The sequence below is a fragment of the Bombus pascuorum genome, chromosome 5, assembly GCF_905332965.1.
Source record: "Bombus pascuorum chromosome 5, iyBomPasc1.1, whole genome shotgun sequence".
Lineage (NCBI taxonomy): Eukaryota > Metazoa > Arthropoda > Insecta > Hymenoptera > Apidae > Bombus > Bombus pascuorum.
In genome coordinates, this window is record NC_083492.1 from 12090468 (window position 1) to 12112368 (window position 21901).

The 21901-nt window shown below is 32.2% G+C and overlaps 1 protein-coding gene across 3 annotated transcripts in view; it reads right to left on the reverse strand.

Annotated features, from left to right (window-relative positions):
- Positions 1–21901, reverse strand: part of LOC132907530 (palmitoyl-protein thioesterase 1-like) — a 72675-nt gene that overhangs the window by 2401 nt on the left and 48373 nt on the right. For 2 of the 3 annotated variants that reach the window (XM_060960709.1, XM_060960710.1), the window contains exons 8-9: positions 2214–2348; positions 633–955 (exon numbers count right to left, since the gene is read on the reverse strand). In XM_060960709.1, coding sequence (XP_060816692.1) covers positions 633–955; positions 2214–2348 — 458 coding nt within the window. The remainder of the gene's footprint in view (positions 1–632; positions 956–2213; positions 2349–21901) is intronic. The other variant, XM_060960711.1, reaches the window with a different exon arrangement.

The following is a 21901-nucleotide window of genomic DNA, read 5'->3' on the forward strand; positions in this document are numbered from 1 at the left end:
TAACTTAGAATTTCGAATAATACTATTTCTTTATATTATATAAGATTGATGGTTCTGCTACGAGAAGCGCGTATGTGTGCGAATTTTTTCATTTGAATGGAAACATAAATGTCAAAAATACGCGAGGATACGGCATATTCACATACTCTGTCGAATACCAAGAAAATTAAACGTAAATCAATCAAAAGTCTAATTTAAAACACGCCTATGTATACTTAAGTACTAGATAGAAACGACATAGCGCAGTTGTAAATTGAAGTTTCAAAAAGGCTAACCATTGATGTAGCCGCATTCAGTAGCACAGCCATTTCCTAGAAACATGTAAATTTTGGGCTGCAAAAGTTATTTGTAAATTAATATTTTGATGTGAGTTATGATCTTTCATTAAATCTAGGGATATGTAAGGTATTAGGATTAGAACGTATATCTATTCTCGACAGGCAGGGAAGAACAGTTAGTTAGAGTTTTGAGTTTACGCCATGTAATAAATAATACGTTTCGATACTCAACATTTCAACAATGTCCATTGATTTTACGACTGCGTTATATCGTTTTGCGTAAATTCTTGTTTCACTATTTGCACGTTTGAATTAGTATAAGTAGAATACGATTAAGGAAAGTAATTTTATTACCCGTGAGGAGGTGGAAGAATCCTGTAATCTCTGCAAACGGATAAAGTTGAAGCGTCAGGTATTTTGTCCGCGTTGCTCGCCGTTATAGTTATAGGTGGTCCGTTGGTAGAAGCAGAGGCTGAAGGCGGTGGAGGCGGCGGAGGTGGAGGCGGCGGGGGTGGTGGTGTCGCAGCATCAGGTCGTTCCAAAGATGCTGTAGGTGGCGGCCTTAAAAGAAGGGGTGCTGCACTTCCTAATCCCAAACATCGCATTCTCCATGCATCTTGCAACAATTGCAATCGGGCTTGTTTCCGCCACTTCGCTCGTCGATTCTGAAACCAAACCTAAAATAGCAAATAATTCACGTTATTATTTCGTAAATAAAATAAGTATTTTCAGCTGAAAAGTAGCTACGTACACATTATAAAATACCGATAGGAACTTATTTTTCCAAAATGTACATACTACAGACTTTATGGTTTATAGTAAAAAACAGGCGGCAAATAGATTAATTAAATAATTTAGCACTATTTAATTTTTTATGATATTTCAGTTGTGTTTAGATGGACTTGTAAAATAATATTGCAGATTTTATTTTACTAATCTCGCGTATCGATTATAGAAATAGGTTTTTGAACGTTTTCTAGTCGTACTATAAATACAATTTTTAATACCTATCATTTTAGTCTATTACCAATTTTTCTATAGCTAATCAAATATTTCCTTATTAACTATATGCTTAAATGTTTCCCACGTGGAAATTAACATTAATGCTCCTTACGGAACAAATTATTCGAGTGTAGATCGATGGTTACAAAAAATTATTCTCCACAAAATGTAGATCGATATTCGCTATAAATTGTAATGAAATATTAGCGTTGCTTCTGTAATTTGTATAAAAATAAGCACTTTTGTTATTTAGTTACAATAATATAATTTAATTATAAAACATTCTAAAATCATGTACTTGTAAATATCTCCCGCAAAAATGATGATCTTTTCAACTGTATAAGGTATTCTGTTTTATTATATTACCTCTTTGAAGCTCTAAACGCGTAGTGCAGCTTGACTCCGTCAAATAGCGAAGAATAAAATGGCCGTAGCAAACGAGGTTTTTGAAAGGTTCTGTATCCATCAACAAATTCGAAAGAAATTATAGTAGTTGGGTGAATAGAAAATTTTGACACAGAATTTGAGCTAAATATAGGTAGATACTAATCAAACTGTGGGAAATTATATTTTATAAATATACTTGAAGACACGTTACATCAATATTGAAGTAGCTCTATAGTTTTCGAATTATTTTTTAAATGTTTTTTCCATTATTCGGATAATTCTAGTAAAAAATTTTAGGTGATGTCAATTCCAGATTTAAAAACGATTGAAGAGAGAAATAAAAATCTCTTACATATATTTACATAGTGTTTAAATAAATTGTAATTCGGTTTCGTATAAAGAAGGATTTATGCATAAAGTAACATTTAAAAGGCGATTTTTCTAGAAGTAAAGAACTTTCCTGTTAATTTGATAATAAGAAACAAAGAAAAAAAAACAAAGAATACCTATTTATGGGTTAACAGGGAAAAATATTTGTTTATTAACCTGAACACGAGCCTCTGAAAGTGAAATCCTAAGAGCGACTTCCTCTCTTAGGAAAACGTCAGGATAGTGCGTTTTCTGGAACAGCGACTCCAATTCTTGAAGCTGTTGCGGAGTGAAAGTCGTCCGATTGCGTCTCTATTCAGACATGATTAACAATAATTAATGATCGTATAAAAATATTTACTACTACGTTTTATGCCCCTAAACTTATATCACATAGTTGATCTCATTGTCAGATCAGATTATCATAGATATAACTACATGAGTGGCGTTGGAAAATAATAAAAATTATTTCTATTGATTTTCCTGTCAAATAAATAATGATGCGCTATATATGTTTGGTTTGGTAAAAAAAAAAAAAAAAAAAAAAAAATAATAAGTATGGGAAATACTAAAAATATTAAAATATTAAAAATTAATTTAGGTTTAATTTTAATTACAGAGAGACCATGATTATACTAAATTATGTTGAATTTTATTTCATTTCACTTTCTTATTCTTTTACATCAACTTATTTCACTTTACTATTTGGAAAAATACATACTTTATATAGATATAAGAAAATTTCTATGTTTGATACTAAATATATACCTATCGTAAGTAGGTACATATACCCTTAGAATCAATCGAATTGTTTCCGTTGTTCCGATTATTCATATTATTACGTTTTAAAGCAACTGTTTTTTTAGTTTTACTCATTTTTCTGTGTCTTTAAATTTCTATATGTATAAATATCAGTAGGTACGTTGGCTGCACCTCCGAAAATCTGTCATCTAAAATCTAACGAAATGTTATTTAAATAATGTACGACATCATGAAATTCCAATAAACCTTCATGATATGCATACATACTTTTAATATATAAAGTTTCAAACTGGATAAATATTAGTAGATTTTTTAATTTATGTAGTATGTTTACACACTGTTGCAACTAATTTCTTTGTTTACTTAGTATGCATTAATACATGCGTTCATATAGTATATGTAGGTATATACTATCTATATCTATATTATACATATACACATACACGCATACGCAACTAATCAATTAAAAGATAAAATAACAACACGTTTTTTGTACGTTTGGAAGACGGAAGGCAGACAAAATATACACGAAGGCTATACAGAAAGGCTAAAGAAAGTATTTTGAACTGTAGCATAAAATTAATCGACAGGAAAATAAAAATCATAAATGATAAAGGAATAAAAATAACCAATTAATTTTACGAATTCTGTATTAATGTGAATTAAAGCGATATGTAATTCTTTTATTTTAGAAATACAGTTTACAAGCATTAGCGTACTAGGATAGGTATATACATATATGAATGACAAATATATGATATTTTCATTACCTTTTGAAAATTTTCAGTCTTATTTTATAACTGCTTATATCATAGAATTTATTACATATAGGTATATAAATTTGAGGTTGATCGTTGTTACGTAATCGCATAATGGTTAAGCTTTTGGCATTTGGAGTATTTTTCATATTTAATAAGAATCTTTTATGGAAGAAATTACATGAATTTTGGGAAGTATATTATTACGTTTTTACGTAACTTGTAACGTTTGACAAATCTGTAAGTATATGAATTAATCATCAGAGGAACAGTTCCTTCCTGCTTTTTTTTCGATTCATTTTTACATCCCTTGTGCTTGCAGATTAGCGCGTTAGCAGAGAATTTTATATAAATTTTACGCATTGTTTAACTACGATTTTAGGTATAACAATGGTTGTAATGTATAGATACTCATCTGTTACAAATAAATGAATGTATGTTTATCTCCACTTTTTTGGTTATATATATATATATATATATATATATATATATATGTAGGAATAGGTAATAGTCGATAGCTATTGCAGCGAAATACAGCGCAGTTTGATTTTAGTCAGTTGTCAATTATGCAGCTGCTTTTAGTTACTGCTGGAATTCTCCTTAGCGATAATAAATTGTTCGTAACGATCGACAGAACATCTTATAACATCAGTTAAGTAGAAAGTTCATATTACATATTTGAGCGCAAAAACTTACAATTAGATTACTAGCAAAACAAATGTACCAAGTTAGATTCATTTATACGATAAAGCAGAACATAATAGAACATAATAGAACATCGTAATCAATAATCAATATTTTACTTATTCGAGTAATACGCAAAAGAATCAAACGGCATTTTTATAACGACAGAATTTGTTTACATATGGATATGAATCTGGGGACAAAATTTTTGTCTTGTACCTACATATGTGTACAATATTTTGCAGTCATAGGTTTCCAATAAACGAAGACAACCTGCTTCATAACGATTAAACGATACCTAATTAAAACGAGCTAAGCAGCACTTTTGCCGTTAATTGTTATTTTGAATATGTTCCTATCACACATTGTTTTTATAGGCATAAAGCATTATATCGTTAGATGATAAGAGAAGGTAGAATTATACAAAATATGCAAAAGTGAAGATTGTGTATGAAAGAAGGAACACAGCAAAAGCAAATTGCGAGGGAGAAGGGAGAAGAAGGAGATTCGACAGATATTTATGGAACACGAGTTGGCTGCTATTTTAATAATACAAGCACGAATATGTGAAAATATTAAAAAAAGGAGCTAAACAGTAGCAAAAAAGAAACGTACACTGACCTGACGACGCCTTCCAAACATATATTCGGTGAGCAAGTCAGCCTGAGGGCCTAAGGGTGATAAATACGGGCCTGCCATCCTTTTGTCAGTTGTCGGTTGTTTGGCAAAACTAACAAAGATATAGCTTTGCGATCTTTTTACCCTGGAATCTCACTGCGAGAGAGTCGCTTTATCGTTCTCGATAGACGACACCGAGAAAACTGAAGTCTCCTTTCGAGAGTTCACCCTCGATCAAGCTCCGAGTTACGTGCAGAACGGGGGTTGGTTTATATCACAGGATTGGTCCACCGGTTCTAGGGGCGGTACCACTTCCATGGAGATAAGTACACACCCCTCTTGTGGAAAATTCACTAAATCGTACCGCGCAGAATTTTTTCTCCAAAGAACGTTGATACCTGAATTTTGATTTTTCAAGATTTCCTCTCGCTTTTTACAATTTGCATTCTCGAAACTCTCCTTCGTTCATGTAGTTTGTTATTCCACTTTGTTCATTAGGTAATTTTCTTGTTCCGTTAGCAATTTTTCTCGCAATAGCCACATCACTTATTTAATATTCATTTTAACGTTTGGTTAAGCTCCAATTTTTCCACCTTTCATTTTGAATCGAGGTTATAACTTATAACTAGAAATTATACCGTCGCTATACAGAACGAGAACGTTATGCTGTTGCTGTAATGAAAACAGAAATAGATGGATGAAAACAAAACGACGGACTGAAACGTTTAACATAAAATTTCTTTCCACAAATAAAAGTTATTCAGAAGTTGTACTCGAAATACGTACTTGAGCGATTTGAGTACTTTGGATTACATATTTATTATTACGAATGCGAATGGATTAACGGCTTTAATAAATTACATTTTTAATGGAGTATAATCAGCAGGTAACAAGTTATACTTTTAATCATTATAAGTAAAAACTACGAGTACCTATACCCACATAGATATCGTTTTTATGCGAATAATTTAATGGTATGTCTATAATTTAATAGCCACGCTTACTAGATGGTGTTGGGGTGAAGTTTGTAATTTCTAAAATACGGTAAAGTATTCAACATTCATTGTTAGTATCTACATGTTATAAATTAACTAAAGGTTAAGCACAATTATAATCGAATTTTCTTTTGAATAGTATTATATTTAGTCACTAATTATACGCGATCTAACATTGTGGCGCGTAGAAATTTTCTTCTTTTCAGTACTTACGCCAACTTGATCGAGCGTTTATTACACGGAAATACTGACAACGAGAATATTATACCTGCTTTATCCGAAGAAAAAAGTGTTCCAGCTAACTCCAATTTTCTGTCATTTGTATTTTATTTCTTCGAGATATCAAACTGAATATACCTATACAGTTGTATAATTTCAAAGTATATAGTACCAATTTAAGATAAAACGAGACGAAAAGATATAAGAATTAGGGAAATAGGGAAAACCAAATGGAAATAAAGAAGCAAAAAGTGACCGACCAAAAGTGGGAGAAAGAGAAGAAGACAGCGGAAAAGATGGAGTTGCAAGAGGAGGAAGAGAAAAAAGAGAAGAAGAAGCGTAAGCAGAAGAAGAGGTAGAGGAAGAAGGTGCGCGAGTTTAGTGATAGGAGCCGTAGCGAAATCCAGAAAGTGATGCTCGGTATTCGTATAGCATAGCGCATCAGACAGGCACATACCCCGAAGCCATGTAATTCATTACTAAAGCAATCTCACCCTGCCCTATCTCTGCCCCTCTCCTGAACCCTATCCAGCCCTGCACACCCTCTCCTGACTTCAGCGGTGCGCGCGCGTTATAATATAAAAAAAAGGAAGAACCAGCCGGATGAGGAAGGAGAAGGGCCCGAATAGAATAGCGCCCCTGACGACAAAACAAAATGAAACACAAAGCCGTGTTTTCATAATTAAAAAGATTGCATGCACTGAGTACAGTTCTCTCTTGCTCTCGCTTTTTCTCTCGTTGGCGTTCTATGCTCGCCTCCTGTACGGAGCCTTTCTGTTCGCTACGCTGTATTTCTCTTTTTCCCTTTCCATCTGATTTTCTCTGTGATTGTCCGCCGAGTCTTTCTTTCTGGACGACGCTCTCTCTCTTTCTCTCTCTCTCTCTCCCTCTCTTTCTCTCTCTTACCCTGACTCCTCTTTTTATATTCTCGCTATTTTAATGATCCAAATACCAGCAAAATGTTTTTATATCAATTTAATTATAACTAGATTTTATTAATTATTTTGCTTCGACGGACATTCGTTAGGCAAATGCAATACGCGATATAAAATATTAAATCGTTCCAACGTTTTCCTTATTTGGCAAATTATAACGTCGTTTTTGACGAAATGTATAGGTACATAAACGAACAGCACAGTAATACGTATACTCGTTATGCAATATTTATGTGCTTTGTTGTATTATGTCGGCGAAAGAAACTACGGAAATAGAAGAGAGATTGGAGAGAAATTATCAAAACTCGTGCATTTATTATTTTCTCTTTGATCTACTTTTTTGTTTTCTATCTTTTGTAGTTGCGAGAGATATATGGTATATTTGATGGAAATGTAGCGATATATCTATTGCGTACATTGCTTTCGATAGGTATATTTGCTTATCGTTTGATTAATCTCCATATATATACATACTTACGTAGGTATATGCACCTATAACAAATCCATATGTATTAAGCGAATCTCTGTAGCTCTACATATACCAAATAGCGCATTATTTCTTTTTTCTGTGATCTGTGTATACGATATAAAATGATATGAAATATTTGCCGCGTGTTAGTCGGCTAATATTAAATATTTACAAAATAGAAGCCACCTCCGATTTTGACAATTTTTTAATATATTGTCAAAATCACCACCTGAATCGTGTTGCGAGAGGAGCCCTGTTGTACCTTTTCCTACACTCTCGCTTGGTGAAAAATCTAACTTTAGTCAAATTCATTTCTATTTAAATTACAATTAGATTTAGAATCGCTTAGATTTGTTCGGAGACATACTTTTATTCCATAACATTAATCCTATAATACACATCTACTTATGCGATATTAAAACATAAAATAATAATTTTACAAAACACCGCACTGTTTTATTTATTTCTGTCGGAGTCGTTAGAAATATCATCGGTATAGCTCGCAATAAGAGAAGTACACACGAGCATTCGATTTACTATATTTACGCTCTATTAGATACAAATGGTGTCCAAAAAATTATGTATCTTTGTGTAAACTATTTTTGATAATAAATTTTTAATTTGCACTACTGCAACCTGAGAACATATTAAAAAATTATCGAAATCGGATGTGGCTCTCTTCTTTCAAATGTTTACCGTGTTTTTTTTGTATTATCAAATAAATACGACCATATCAAAGATCGTATGTGTAGTTATTGCAAAGAACAAATGTATCTATCGTTAGGTTATTCTACTACTTCATTCTACCCTATCTATTCTAGTCTATCCTACTGATCTACTTTTATCGCTCAATGAACGTTATATATTATACATATTCCTTTACCTATGTATGTTTATCTATCCTTCAAGTTGTAAAAGTACATATTGTGTATTCATTGAATTGTATGTTTCTCTCTTCAACTTTGGTGCAGAATATAATATATTCCTAAACGTAATACCTACTGTGAAAAATCATGTGAATCTGAAACTGAACATTACGAATACATGTAAGAATATCGCATTCTGTATTAACAACAGGCACATGCTTCAGATTGTAACAACACTAGTTTGGTTAGAGAGTTTGCAAATATCAGTGTGTAGTGAACGTTTTGTCGTCATAAGTTAAGTTTTATGCCATAAACTTAATGCTTACGTAAAAATTATACTTGACAAAAATATACTAGTTCGTTCGATCATTTGAAGAATTTCAACCATATACATGTACACACATGGTTACACAAATCATCCTATTTATTTCGCTGCTAATACTCGTTTCTTCCTGAACGATTTTTACAATATATTACTACGAAATAAAACGTCTTTGAGTTCTTTAAAATCCACTACTATCTCACTATCTAATTGTAAGTATGTACACAGATAGTTATAATTTTAAAATATAATCGACTTACAACTGTGCTTAGTGAGTGCTTGGACCTTAAATATAAACTACTCGTTTATATTAGGTCGTCCGAAAAATTTCTTTCGTTTTATAAGGGAATGATGGATGCGCGACATTTTTCGTTTTATATTATTTTACCGAATTACGTATGATCCATTTTGTTCTATCAAGATAAAGATCACAACGTTTAATATATTGACATATAATAATATGACAGATTATAGGTTTCATGTTTGTATAAAGATGCGTTGTTGTAAAAGACGTGTCTGTAGAAGAAAGACACTTTTGGACAACCTAATATGTAAGTAGGTAGCCATGTATGCACATACCTATTTCGCTGTGATTTTAAAAAGATACATAGGTAACTACCTAAGTTAAAATTTCGCATGTGATTTAAAAGTTCATAGGTATGTACCTACAGATACAAGTCGATATTTTTACTAATACATTGATTATATTTATTCCTCATTCTTAAGTATAAAATTCTTTCCTCCTATAGTCAAATCGGCCAATCCCAATAGTTATTCTATCGATAATTCCTTACAATTTATAATAAATATCGGGCCCATCATTATGCCAAATTATTTATGTACATATGTACTCACAACATATATATGTTATTTAAAAATAATATTTGTGTACGATACATCCAGTAATTTAAGCTAAAAATCGTAGTTTTCAAAAAAAGTTAGAAATACTAAAAAAATTAAAAATTATTAATAATAGGTACCTATCACGAAAAGATCGAACAAGTTATAACAATTTAATTAATAAAAAGGAATATTACAAATATTAGTCGTGACAAATTGTTATTATAAAACTGAATTCTTTTCTCAATTAATGCAAGACGATAAATAAATATTTTGTACTTGGGTACTACAACGTTCTTTTCCAAAATGATAAGTCCTTTGTAGAATGAAAATGCACGTTTTAGTCTGGTTCAATTAGATAATCTAAAGTAAAGTAATCATGCAAAAAGCCAATTTTAACGGGACTTAATATAGACGTGAATTGTATTCCTTATCTTAAATATATATATTTATATATATGTCGGGTTATCATTAGGGTTTGGGGCGTGTAACGAATCTTTCTTTGGATTAGACATTGTTATGCAAGAGCGAAGATATTTACTAGTACAATTATGATTATGACAGAATTTGACAAGTAACCGTGGTAATTAGATACGCGGGATGTGAATGGCAATGATCTTAGACACAATAACGAATCCACGGTCAACGGGGTGACGAATGCGATTTCTTCCACAGTCTAAGTCGACTTCTGATCAACTTACTGATCCACGATTCGGCTGTGGCTCAACGTACTTTTCCTCGGTACAAGCAAAACTTATCTGACTGAATCTCAGACCAAGTGGAACTGCCCTTATATACTCCTCTGCGTACCTCTCTGTATCCCTCGGGTCAATCTTTGTTTTTAAGGAGAGCTATCTAATTACTCCATACCTGTGTTAGCTACACGTCCCTCCCGTGATCGTGGCTACGTTCAGCGATCCGTTATGTCACTTCGAACTTGTCATAATTATGTCATAAATCTCGGCCACCCATACTCAGATTAAATCATAAACAATTATTTCTCAGTTTGATTATTTAAGTACAGCTATAATAAAAAGTCTGGACTAAAGTATCGGGGACCTTCCCAAACATTCCAAAAGACAAACATTCATCTCCGACATATATATATCAAAAGTCAGGACATTGTTATTCGATCGATTTTAAATCTTATGTCGATCTCGAATTTCCCGTAATAACTTAACGTAAAAATAAGTAATATTCAAATACGAATGGTAGTAGTAAATAATAATGATGTATCTCTGTGCTTCGATCATTCACTATTTTTGTTACATTTTTTATTTAAATAAAACTAATCTGAAATTACATATATATATATATATATATGTATAAATATATATATATATATATATATATATATATTTAGTAGCGAGGCAATTAAGAACAGGTTGTCAGGAGAAAAGAGGGCCTTGAAGTTCCTTTATTGGGTAGAATTATAATATCCAGGACCGCCCCTATCATATGACCAATTAGCTTTCGTTTACTTTATTTTGTATCTTTCATCCCTTTTCTGCAACTATTATATTACGTTATTACTTTGATTTACTTACTTTAAATGTGCGAATGTAAACATTTCATGTATAAAACATTCCTACTTATCGATCCTAAGTTATTATAATATTTATTGTTATTAAATATAAAAATTATTTCTTTGTTATTACTTGTAAGTATTTATATTCACATATATGTAAGTGTATATCTGTGTGTTGTATAAACGTTGTTGTATAAATACGATTCAAATAAGAAATTTTTATACTACTTGCATTTATTTTCAGAAGAAATGATAGATATTATCTAAATAAGACGTTTCAAAAATGATTATTTAAAAGATACATCATCTTATATTATTTTGATATAATTATGCGTTAGTTTCCTCCAGTCATTGTATTATTTATTAAGACTATTATCCTCATGAAAAAGAATAATCATTTTATATAATTTCTTATTCCGCATTTGAATAAATGTTTCCTGAAATAATACTTATATGAAATAATTTCTTGTTTATTTCGTAAAATGAAAATCTTCTCACAGTTTCCCCCGCTCACAATTTCAAACGCGTGTTCTTTAAATATTATCGTAATTATAACGATTCCTAGAGCAAATATCGTTATGTTGTAGGTAGAATAACTTGATTATGTTGTTTATGACTAATCGTACGCAAAGTATAAATGTTATTTAAAGTCCAAATTATTTGTTATTTGGAAGAGTTAAGAAAAATGGAAAAGCATTTGAAAATAATTTATTTAACCTTAATATGAAATAAAATTACACCCTCTATTCTTAAAGAAAAGGATAATAGAATGGTCGGAACGATTCATTATTTCAGATTGTTATTTCTTATGTTTATTTCAAATAAAAATTGCCCAATACTATCTATAATCCTATTTCTAAATCGTAACTTACAAGAATAGGTATATTTAATTCACGTGAATCGAAAGTAACAGTTGTAATGAGAATGAAAACAAAAATAATTAAATAATTAGGATAAAATTTAAGGATAATTATAAAAATTAGGACAGTCACGTTTAAAGCACGATATTTTTACTTCGTCGGTCCTATAATTAATTATTTATTAATATTAAGTACGTGTACTTGCAATTACAATTACGCGTATGGTATACTTATAAGTATCTACCGATTATTTTTTTTATCGTTAAATTATTTAATGATTAAGGAAATATATAATTTTCCAATCACTTATTGTCAGTACTATAGGTAAATTATAAATTTATGTTATTACGGTTTATTCAATTCGCATTTGATCTTGTTGAACGGGTGACCTGCAGCTCTTCTCCTCTCCGCCCCTTGTTTTGTCCGATGCCCTTGTCATGACGATTTCCTAAGCCAGACGATTACTCATCATCCCCCGACTAGTGGTACAACAGAACGACTACACTGACGAGGTTATTTTAATCAACGAAACCACGTCCTCCCCTTACCGCCACCGCCCCCAACCCCTTACAACAAGGGTGCACATGAAACCATAGTGCTACCAGGGAGATCAACAGGACGGGCCAGACAACCGGATGTTATCATTTCTACAACATTTCCATTGTATTCCGCATTTCATCCCCCAGAACTTTTTCTTTCTTTCCTTCCCTCTTTCTTTCTTTCTAGCATATCCTTTTTTATTCGCTCTTACTTTTCCTGTTATGTTAAACAATTGTATTCTACTAAATATTAATATACCTATCTCGAAATTTGTTCAAAAAATTTTTTACGATTTTAGAGGCTATAAGATTTATCTTCGATCGATACTATACTATTGTGTACATGTTTATCTATAATAGTCGCTTATTCTTTACATAACATATTTCACGCGTTATATTTAAAAAGTAAGGTATTATATTAAGTTAGAAAAATACTAAAATCGAGAAAATTACCTTACTAAATTTGTGTCGGAATTTGAAAATGTTCAAATAGCTAATTTTCGAATTATGTAATCCAAATAGGATATTTCTTTGCGGTTGATTTTAAATAGATAATGTCGATAATAATTAACCACCCGATTTGTCGAAAATAGGGGAATAAGGCATAATTGCGTCCACACAGATATTAAATGTAAACATATCGTTATGTCGCGTGAGACAATCCGCACGCCATCCCTCGTTGCCTGATAGCCAATGGTCCACGTGCCATTATTCCAACCCTCAATATACCTAAGGACCCACCACAAATTTTAACATTTTAACTTAATTGTTTTAACACATGTTTTTTAAGTTAATCTGTTTGTCCTGAAGGATTTTCTAATACTAGAAGTGTTTTCGGCTTAATGCTGGTTCTTAGAAAAGTCCCTAAGTTTATTATGCGCTCTTAAAAATTACGGAGAAAGCGGGTAGTTACCTAACAGAAAAAGCGGATATTTATCTAACGGATAAGCTGGTTTTTTCCAAGAACCCATTAGCAACGATGGTAGGAGGTTTCCTCCTCCATAATTGCATGAGAGCAGATAGTCAGTCATCACAACTGTTTCTACGACATTAGTTCAGTCAACTCTCTGCTTCTACGACTTTAGTTCAGTCAATACTCCGGTACCACGTCGACAACTGTCAAGTCATCGACGGATCAATCAGCTGCTTCTACTACATTCGAGCAACATGAACGTACTTATACGGACTTGATCTCGTTTATAAACCATAGTTCATATTAGCTTGTCATTTCTATGAGGTAAAAAAAATAAGCGTGGTACACTCCTGTCGAGGCTCACCAATCTTCGTCAACAAAATCACAAAACTTTTCATAACTCGTCGCTCTCCAGCTATGTAAACTCTCGTTCCGTTTTCTGGTATGGTATGGTCCAGCACCAGTACCAGCACCGGCATCAGCACCAGAACCAGAACCAGCACCAGAACCAGAACCAGCACCAGCACCAGCACCAGCACAAGAACCAGCAACCAGTGCCAGCAACTAGCACCAGCATAAGCACCAGCATCAGCATCAGCAACCAGCATCAGCATCAGCAACCAGCACCAGCACCAGCACCAGCACCAGCACCAGCACCAGCACCAGCATCAGCATCAGCACCGGCACTAGCGCCAGCAACCAGCAACAGCAACCAGTGCCAGCAACTAGCACCAGCACCAACACCAGCATCAGCATCAGCACCGGCACCAGAACTAGCACCAGAAACCTGCACCAGCAACTAGTATCAGCAACTAGTATCAGCAACTAGCACCAGCATCAGCATCAGCATCAGTATCAGTATCAGCATCAGCACCTCCTTGGCTATCCCCACTTCGAATGGCGTCGCCGGTGCGCGGTGCCGCAGCCGCTGCCGGTACTACCATCAGCACCACCCTCTGCAAGAGTAAGACGAAGGTAGTAGAGGGAGTAACAGCGCTGGTACTCTATTCATTTATACATTAACGTAGAGCTCTCTGTAGAAGAGCTGCGCAGACTCACGATCAGTAGAAGAGGATAGTAAGCAGACTGGAGGAGAATCGAATATAATACAACCTTGGTCGGCCGTTTTTATGAAATGCATAAATAAACGAACGCGGGGGGCGATTCTTCGTTTTTACAGCGAAAGGGGATTAAAAGTCTCTGCTTTTGTCACTTGAATTTTTCTCTACCGTTCTGATATTTTCTCTTCTCTTACTTATCGTTTATTTAGCGTAGCCAAAGAATATTCATATTCTGATAACGTATTTCGCTACGTTAACAATAGATATATGTAGATATAATAGGTACAGCCTTCTTTCGAGTTGCTTATCCAATAGTTTCTATAGAAGATATTAAGTATAACCGGATAAAACAAACCGGATTGCTAACAAGTATCCTATACATATCGTCACGTCGCACTAGTTCTCAACTATTCTAACTTCATTTTTAATAGAAATGTAGTTAACCTATCCGCATATGTCTCATTGGTAGAGAGAATAGATATAATTTATATTCATAATAACACGATGAAAGCTCTACTTAGAAAGCAACAAATATTCAGTTATTTTAAGTCCTAACTTCATACAATATATAAAATTAAACTTCATAAAATTCAAACTCAATTTTCTCATTGTCAGTTCACGAACTAATGGAAATGGAACAGTTAAGAATGGCGACAACGATATTGTACTATTGATAGAATTATCGTATTTAGTTATAAAAATATAATTATTCTTACATCTTTGATAAAATTTCGTTTGAGAACATCGTTAGGTAGATTTGCAATTTACAATTCACAAATGGATGTCGATGATTTGTAAATGTATTTTCATTGTTCACTACTGATCGTTTTGGCAATAATTTTATATTATCGTAGCAATTATTTTCTCCTACACATTCAAAAAAATGTCCAATCTATCCAACTGTTATATATCGTTTATTCGGTACGAGGATATACAAATTTGTGTAACTGTGGTATCAGAGAACAAAACTATGTAAATTACATAAAGTAGGTAAATGACAGAGTATACTACTAACTAGTCTATTATTTATGTATTACTAGTAAAAATTATTAATCTATTTTAGTACTGTATCACACAGTACATCCTTTAAAATGAAATAACTTCTTTAAAATGGGACCAAATAACTTAATTCTTTTTCTTTCTTGATAAGTTAAGAGGATTAATTTGCTGGATGACGTGTCACAAGATATTGAAAAAATTGCAATTAGATTAGAAAATGGCGAAAAAATAGTAAAGGTGGCTTTCTACAACTTCTTGATCTGAGCCTGTTAAGAAAATTTATACGATACATTTTGTAGATTTATATACACATACATAGATACGTGCTGCAAATGTCATTAAAGATAAATTTAATTTTTTAATGTAAAGATTTCTAATTACTTAGTTAAAAAGTAAGTTTAATTAAAGAGTTAGGCGCCGCGTAAAAAATTACTGTCAGAAAAGATGTTAAATACCTACAACTCGCATACAAAAAGTATCAAACATAATAATTTTGAATTTCAGATTACTTAATATCGACGATTATTTGTAAGGAAAAGTAAAGCAGGCTTCGATTCCAATATTAAAATATATATTAGAAATATAAAACAAATAAGCACGCACATATAGCACGACATATATAGGTAGAAAGGATAAATTCTAAATATTAATTTAACGATATTCTTCTGAAGATTCAATTTGTACCTAAACAAGAATATATAAAATATATAAAAAGGATCATTAGAAGAAAGAAAGTCTTTTCATACAATTTTGTTCATCGTCATATATTCGACGAAAATCGAAAAATTCAGTTTCTACGTTGGGACGTGCGAATGTCCGATATAAAATGTCGTTTATCATTACATTCAAGAAACGACGAAACAGATAGCAAGTCATATATGATATACCTACATAGATCGTTTTTCTACTTTTACTCTATACAACTCAGTTGTAAAATACAAACTTACCAATGTAAAAGTCAAGCTATGTCGCGGAGAAGTTACGGTGAAAAAATTTCATAGATCAATTTATTGTTTAGCTATTATTGCATAATGACAATAGTAACATTGCTCGCGATATTTATAACACTTTATTTATAAAAGAAATCGAAGATGACATAGGAGGCGGAATTCGTCTTTGGTGCAATTCCTCTATTAATAGACTGATAAATAACTTAGTAATTAGGAGACGGTAAAAATGTTGAAAAATGTACGATTCTACACGCATTTCTCACTTTAAAGTACCTATTTATGATATTAGATATTATAATTCGATATTATAATATCGATTATGTATCCATATAAAATTATCCTCGGTAAATAATCGATCGGTATAAAGAAAAGCGAGTGTCGCTGTATTCGAAAATTGCCTTATCAAAACGATCATGTTTTCTTATTATTATCCATAGAATTTGAATATTCAAGGTTTCGTACGTTTCGTTCGTTTCGAGGTTTGTATTCGTAATGATATTTCGTAGCGACATCGCGAGATAAACGCGTCTTTATTATTAAATATGTAGGTACACGTAGACTACTACTATGTATAACAAACTGTCTGACACAAGATTATTTTCACCTGTAAAATACGTTTTCTGATCGATACAGTTGGTCAGTTGCTAGCAAATAGAACATTAATAATTATCAAAAGTAATTTAAATTGTTAGAATGAAGATTTTAATCAACAAATAGCATATACAGGTAAATACTATGTAAAATTTATGAAAGATCCTTTAAAACATCGATAGGTTGACTTCCTGTTTAATCGATTATCTATTACGATGTCTGTATTAAGGTATAAACACCATAATAAGAGAAACTGTTCAAAGGTAGGTAGTTTTAGTTAAATGGCTCATTTTTTACTCTATTATATACGTATGTCTGTTACATTAAAATAAAATTGCCTGAAAAAGTTTATTACATTAGTATTTGTTTCGTTATTAGTACTTGTACAGATTTTTCGATTTTGTATTTTGCTATATCATAAAATAAATAATACAAGACGCTTGAGTCTTTGAAAATTGCTTCATAAATTAATGCCTCGTGTTAAACAGTTGGAAAACAGAGGAAACGAATTGCTATTAATTTTGATTCTTGCCGTTAAGGAGATTACTTTCCTTATTTGAAATCTGTCGAGAGGAAACCATTTCCATCAGGCATACTTTTGTGACGGAGTAGCTGATAGAAAAAAAAGAAGAAAGGAAGCGAGAAAAAAAGGCAGCAACCCCTTTTCTTCATAATGCGACAATGCGACCCGTTTATCGAGTCTCCTTTTAACGTCATCGAGGCGATTCCGAGTTGCATCCACGGGAGTGCCGATGCGCAAATCCACGCATGGACACCTCTTCTCCCTCTCTCTTCCTCGTCCTCTTCCTCATTCTTTTTCCTTCGACAACCCCTTCCTTCACGCCTCTGTTTCATTTTCATTTTGCATTAAAAATACAAGAACAAAGAAACGCTGGATGAAGAAAACGAGAGGCGAAGAGGATATGAAGGAACATCTTCGTTATCGTTCTCGTTATCGTTTTCGTTCGCTATGAAAAAGAAACAACTAGTCATTGTTGTACAATGGAAGAGAAAGAAAGATAGTTACATCGAGATAGTTTAGGAACTATAGTGGCTTTTAAAACAATAAAATACATATGGTCGGTGATCATTATTTTTGTAAACTTATTTTTGTTTACTTATTTACAAAAATATTAAAGAGATCAATATGCAAGGATATGATATAGAAAGGCAGAGATATGATACATAGAAGATTTCTAATATGACATCCTGCCTTCTAACGTTCGAATTAGTTTTTTAATACGATGGTGTCCTGTCCTTTCTTTCTCATAATGTAAAAATAATTTATCACGATCTGCAGAAAGTTCTAAAATTTTCGAAATGGAAGGAGCGAGTTCCTCTGTCAATTCCCGTGCCCATAGGCACCTACAACAAAGCTACAACAAACCTACAGGTGCTTTTTTACTTTATCCATAGATAATATATAAAAGAATTGATTGTTTATAGATTTTAAGACGTTTGAGTGATTACTTTGATACATATGTATTAGATAATATCAATATGATAAACCATAATATTGACGACAGAATCTTTGGTTTGTTCATCTTTCAATTGCTTGTTTGCAGAAATTATTTGATTAATCATTACGATGTTTGAAATTTAGTGGCACGAGTAAATGCCTTTGGTCATAATACAAACATATAGATATCTATATATTTCATACTTGTATATACTGATAGAGTATAATACAGTACAATACAGGACAATACGGTACCACTGATATTGAGACTCTAGCATGCTACTATTTGTATTACCTCGCTTATTTTTTATCTTATATTACCATATAATCTCATACCTTATACAATATATACAACTTATACAACTTATTATACATATACATTACTATACAACTTATTATATTTTTTATTATTACTTTTCTTGGCCGAACAAAAGAATAGGATATAGTAAAAAAATTGTAATTACCAATGTTTTGTTATTTTATTAACTGAATTATTAACGTTGCACGGACGGTGGTGATTTTCTTTCATAATTTACCATTTATTTATAATGATCACGATATATATATTCGCGATGTACCATATAAAGCGGTGCAATTTAGGTTACGTGCGTTCGGTACAAAGTTCCGGAATCAACTCTCTGTCCTTCGACGTTTAATCGATATAGCGGATATCGTTGAGGACCGATCCTCTTCTCGATTTTCTGCACCGCGATGCACCCTAGACTTTAACGTTCCACATTGTAACCGTCAAATATTCCGACAAATGCAACCTACATACATAAATACACTGGCTTATAAGTGTTTGAAACAAACCAAGCGCAACTATTTATATACATACATAAAATATATAACATTGAATTATTTTCTAATCTTACTGGTGCAACGTAATTTTCTCGCTTGGTAAAAGTTTTAAATGTAGATGCTCGAATCTTTCGTGAACCACGTTTATTGACTAGTACATTGACTAGTATGAACGAATGAGAACTTCGAACAAGGGTAAGTAAGTGCGAATTTATCTAACTAGATAAGAATATTATAATACTTTTATGTAAGCTCGTCATCTTGTTATATCGTAATTTCATATTTTAACACGATGTTCTTACAAAATTATACACGACGATTCAAAACGTTAAAACTCGTTTTTTCTAATGTCTTGATTTTTTAATTATGTCATTGTTGTAACAAATAAGCGAAATGTGCACAGGATGCTTCCTTTTGCGAAAGGATGTATATTTTATGAGTAAACCTGATAATAAAAATGTCACATAGCTATATAAATTAGGATGACCAGTTCTTTTCCGTGAAAATGCAGTACAGTAAAAAAAGCTTAAACTTAAACGGTTTTAAAAATTCTGTTTCTTGCAAAAAACTTATTCAACCGTGTAGGTTTAATTTAATTTTGTTATTCCCCATTTTAGATTTAAACATTTGTATTTTAATTTTAAATATTTTTCTTTTAAATGAATCTTTTTTACAATTACATAGTTTACCTTTACGACAGATACTTAAGAACATTTCATAGCTATATCTATCACATATTAGTTTTTATTTTCGTGACAGCTCACGGTATTGCGTATTTACCGTTAAAGTAGATTTTTGGAGAGACCAATAAAAGTCGTAAATCAATGACGAAATTCTTTCGAAATCTCGTTTCTTCCAGAAAGGATCATTCATTTGATAATTATTTTTGCATATCCCTTAAAGGAATACATCGACTTTTAAAATGCTCAATTATCTCTAATTATCGTTTCTGCGATTCTTTAAGCTTTTTCATTCGTTCAATTCACATATTTCTTTTCACCGCAGAATATTTTCAAGCGCCGGATTTCATCGAAAAGTTCAGTTCCATCAATGGAAATATCGAATTCTCTCGTTAAATATTGCACAGATTTCATAATTTCTTCCTAATATCTGAATACTTTTAAAATTCTCATAAAAAGTTCGCGTTTCCTTTAAAAATTATTTGATATTAGGATTTTCTACTAATTTCTCATATTTTATCAAGTATATCTGGAATAAAATCTTCTTTACTCGAGTACTATCCAGTGAAAATGCATTAGTGGAGCACAGATATTAAAATATGAATATTTATTGTATTCGAATCAAACGTTAAAGAATCGATTAAAACATATGGAAATAATGTATCGATATTTGCCTATAGTCCGATGATTATTCTATTTCGAATGGCAGAGAACAGTACAAGGCAGCATGCTCTGAATGCGCTAGAATAAAATCTGCGGTTGTTGAAAATGTGGTATAGTATTACAAAATACAGTACGAATGCAGTACGACCACCTTCAATGGATACAGATGATACGAAGAATTCGTGATACGTTTTGAAACGAATATAAATATCATCAATCTGTTCCTATCCTTTATCTAACGAAAAATCAGTCCGTTCTTATAATTAAATTCTTAAGAAAGCGTAAACATATATTTACGTACATGACATTTTTTCTTATTTTTACTCATAGAATATGTCAGCGTTTATTCAGAGACTGGCGAAAGTATTTGAATACATTTTAAAAACGGAATATCTTTCTCAAAATACGATCAAACTGTTTGAGTTTTATCCACAAATCAGAAGGATTAGTTTACTAGATGTAGATGTAGATAGTAGAAAAATTTTTGAAAAAGTTATAGTTGGCCGGAATCACGAAAAAAATAGTCAGAAGAAAGGTCACTTTTTACAGTTCCTTTATCCCTGAGTCTGTAACGAAAATTTAAACGATACGTTTTGTAGATTTACGTCAGTTAGACGTAGGTACTTTGCTATACACGCTGAAAACTTAATCGATATCGGTTAACATTACTATGATCTACAAGCGGTTAAAAATGGTGAGAATCACAGTTTTTTCGCAACTTTCGACCTATAACTGTAACAAATCTAAAGATTTATAGATAACATTACACGTTTCGATGCCTGTCAACATCAAGATATTCAGTGAATCGTTGTAGGTACTCTTCTTTAAACAGTTAATATTTTAATATCTCCGTGTATTGTTTGCATTTATATGTACATACATATATGTTTATACGTGTTTGCCGTTTCTAACATATTCTACTCGTTGCATCGAGATGAAGAAATTTTCTCGTTATTCTCGATGTATTAATCCTACCGCCGCGCCGCGTCTCACGCCTGTCAATGTAAATAGTACATGTAACTGTAAACGCGTATATATCCTATACGTATGAACACAAAGAACACATGGAAGTACTAAAATGTAATGTTCAAACGATGCTGTGTATGCGTGTATATGTATATGCATATATACATGTATGTATATAGGTACATACAGCAGATATATAATATATATACATACAGATACAGTATTATACCTGTATTCGTATACTTGTAATGTACCGAATACATTCGTAAATGAAAGTATGTAAATATAGAGAAAAAACACATATAAACGTGTATCTTTAGGTACGATAAGTAGAGGAAGAGAGAGAAGGAAAGGAAGGTAGAGAGAGAGGTGGAAAGGGGGTTGACG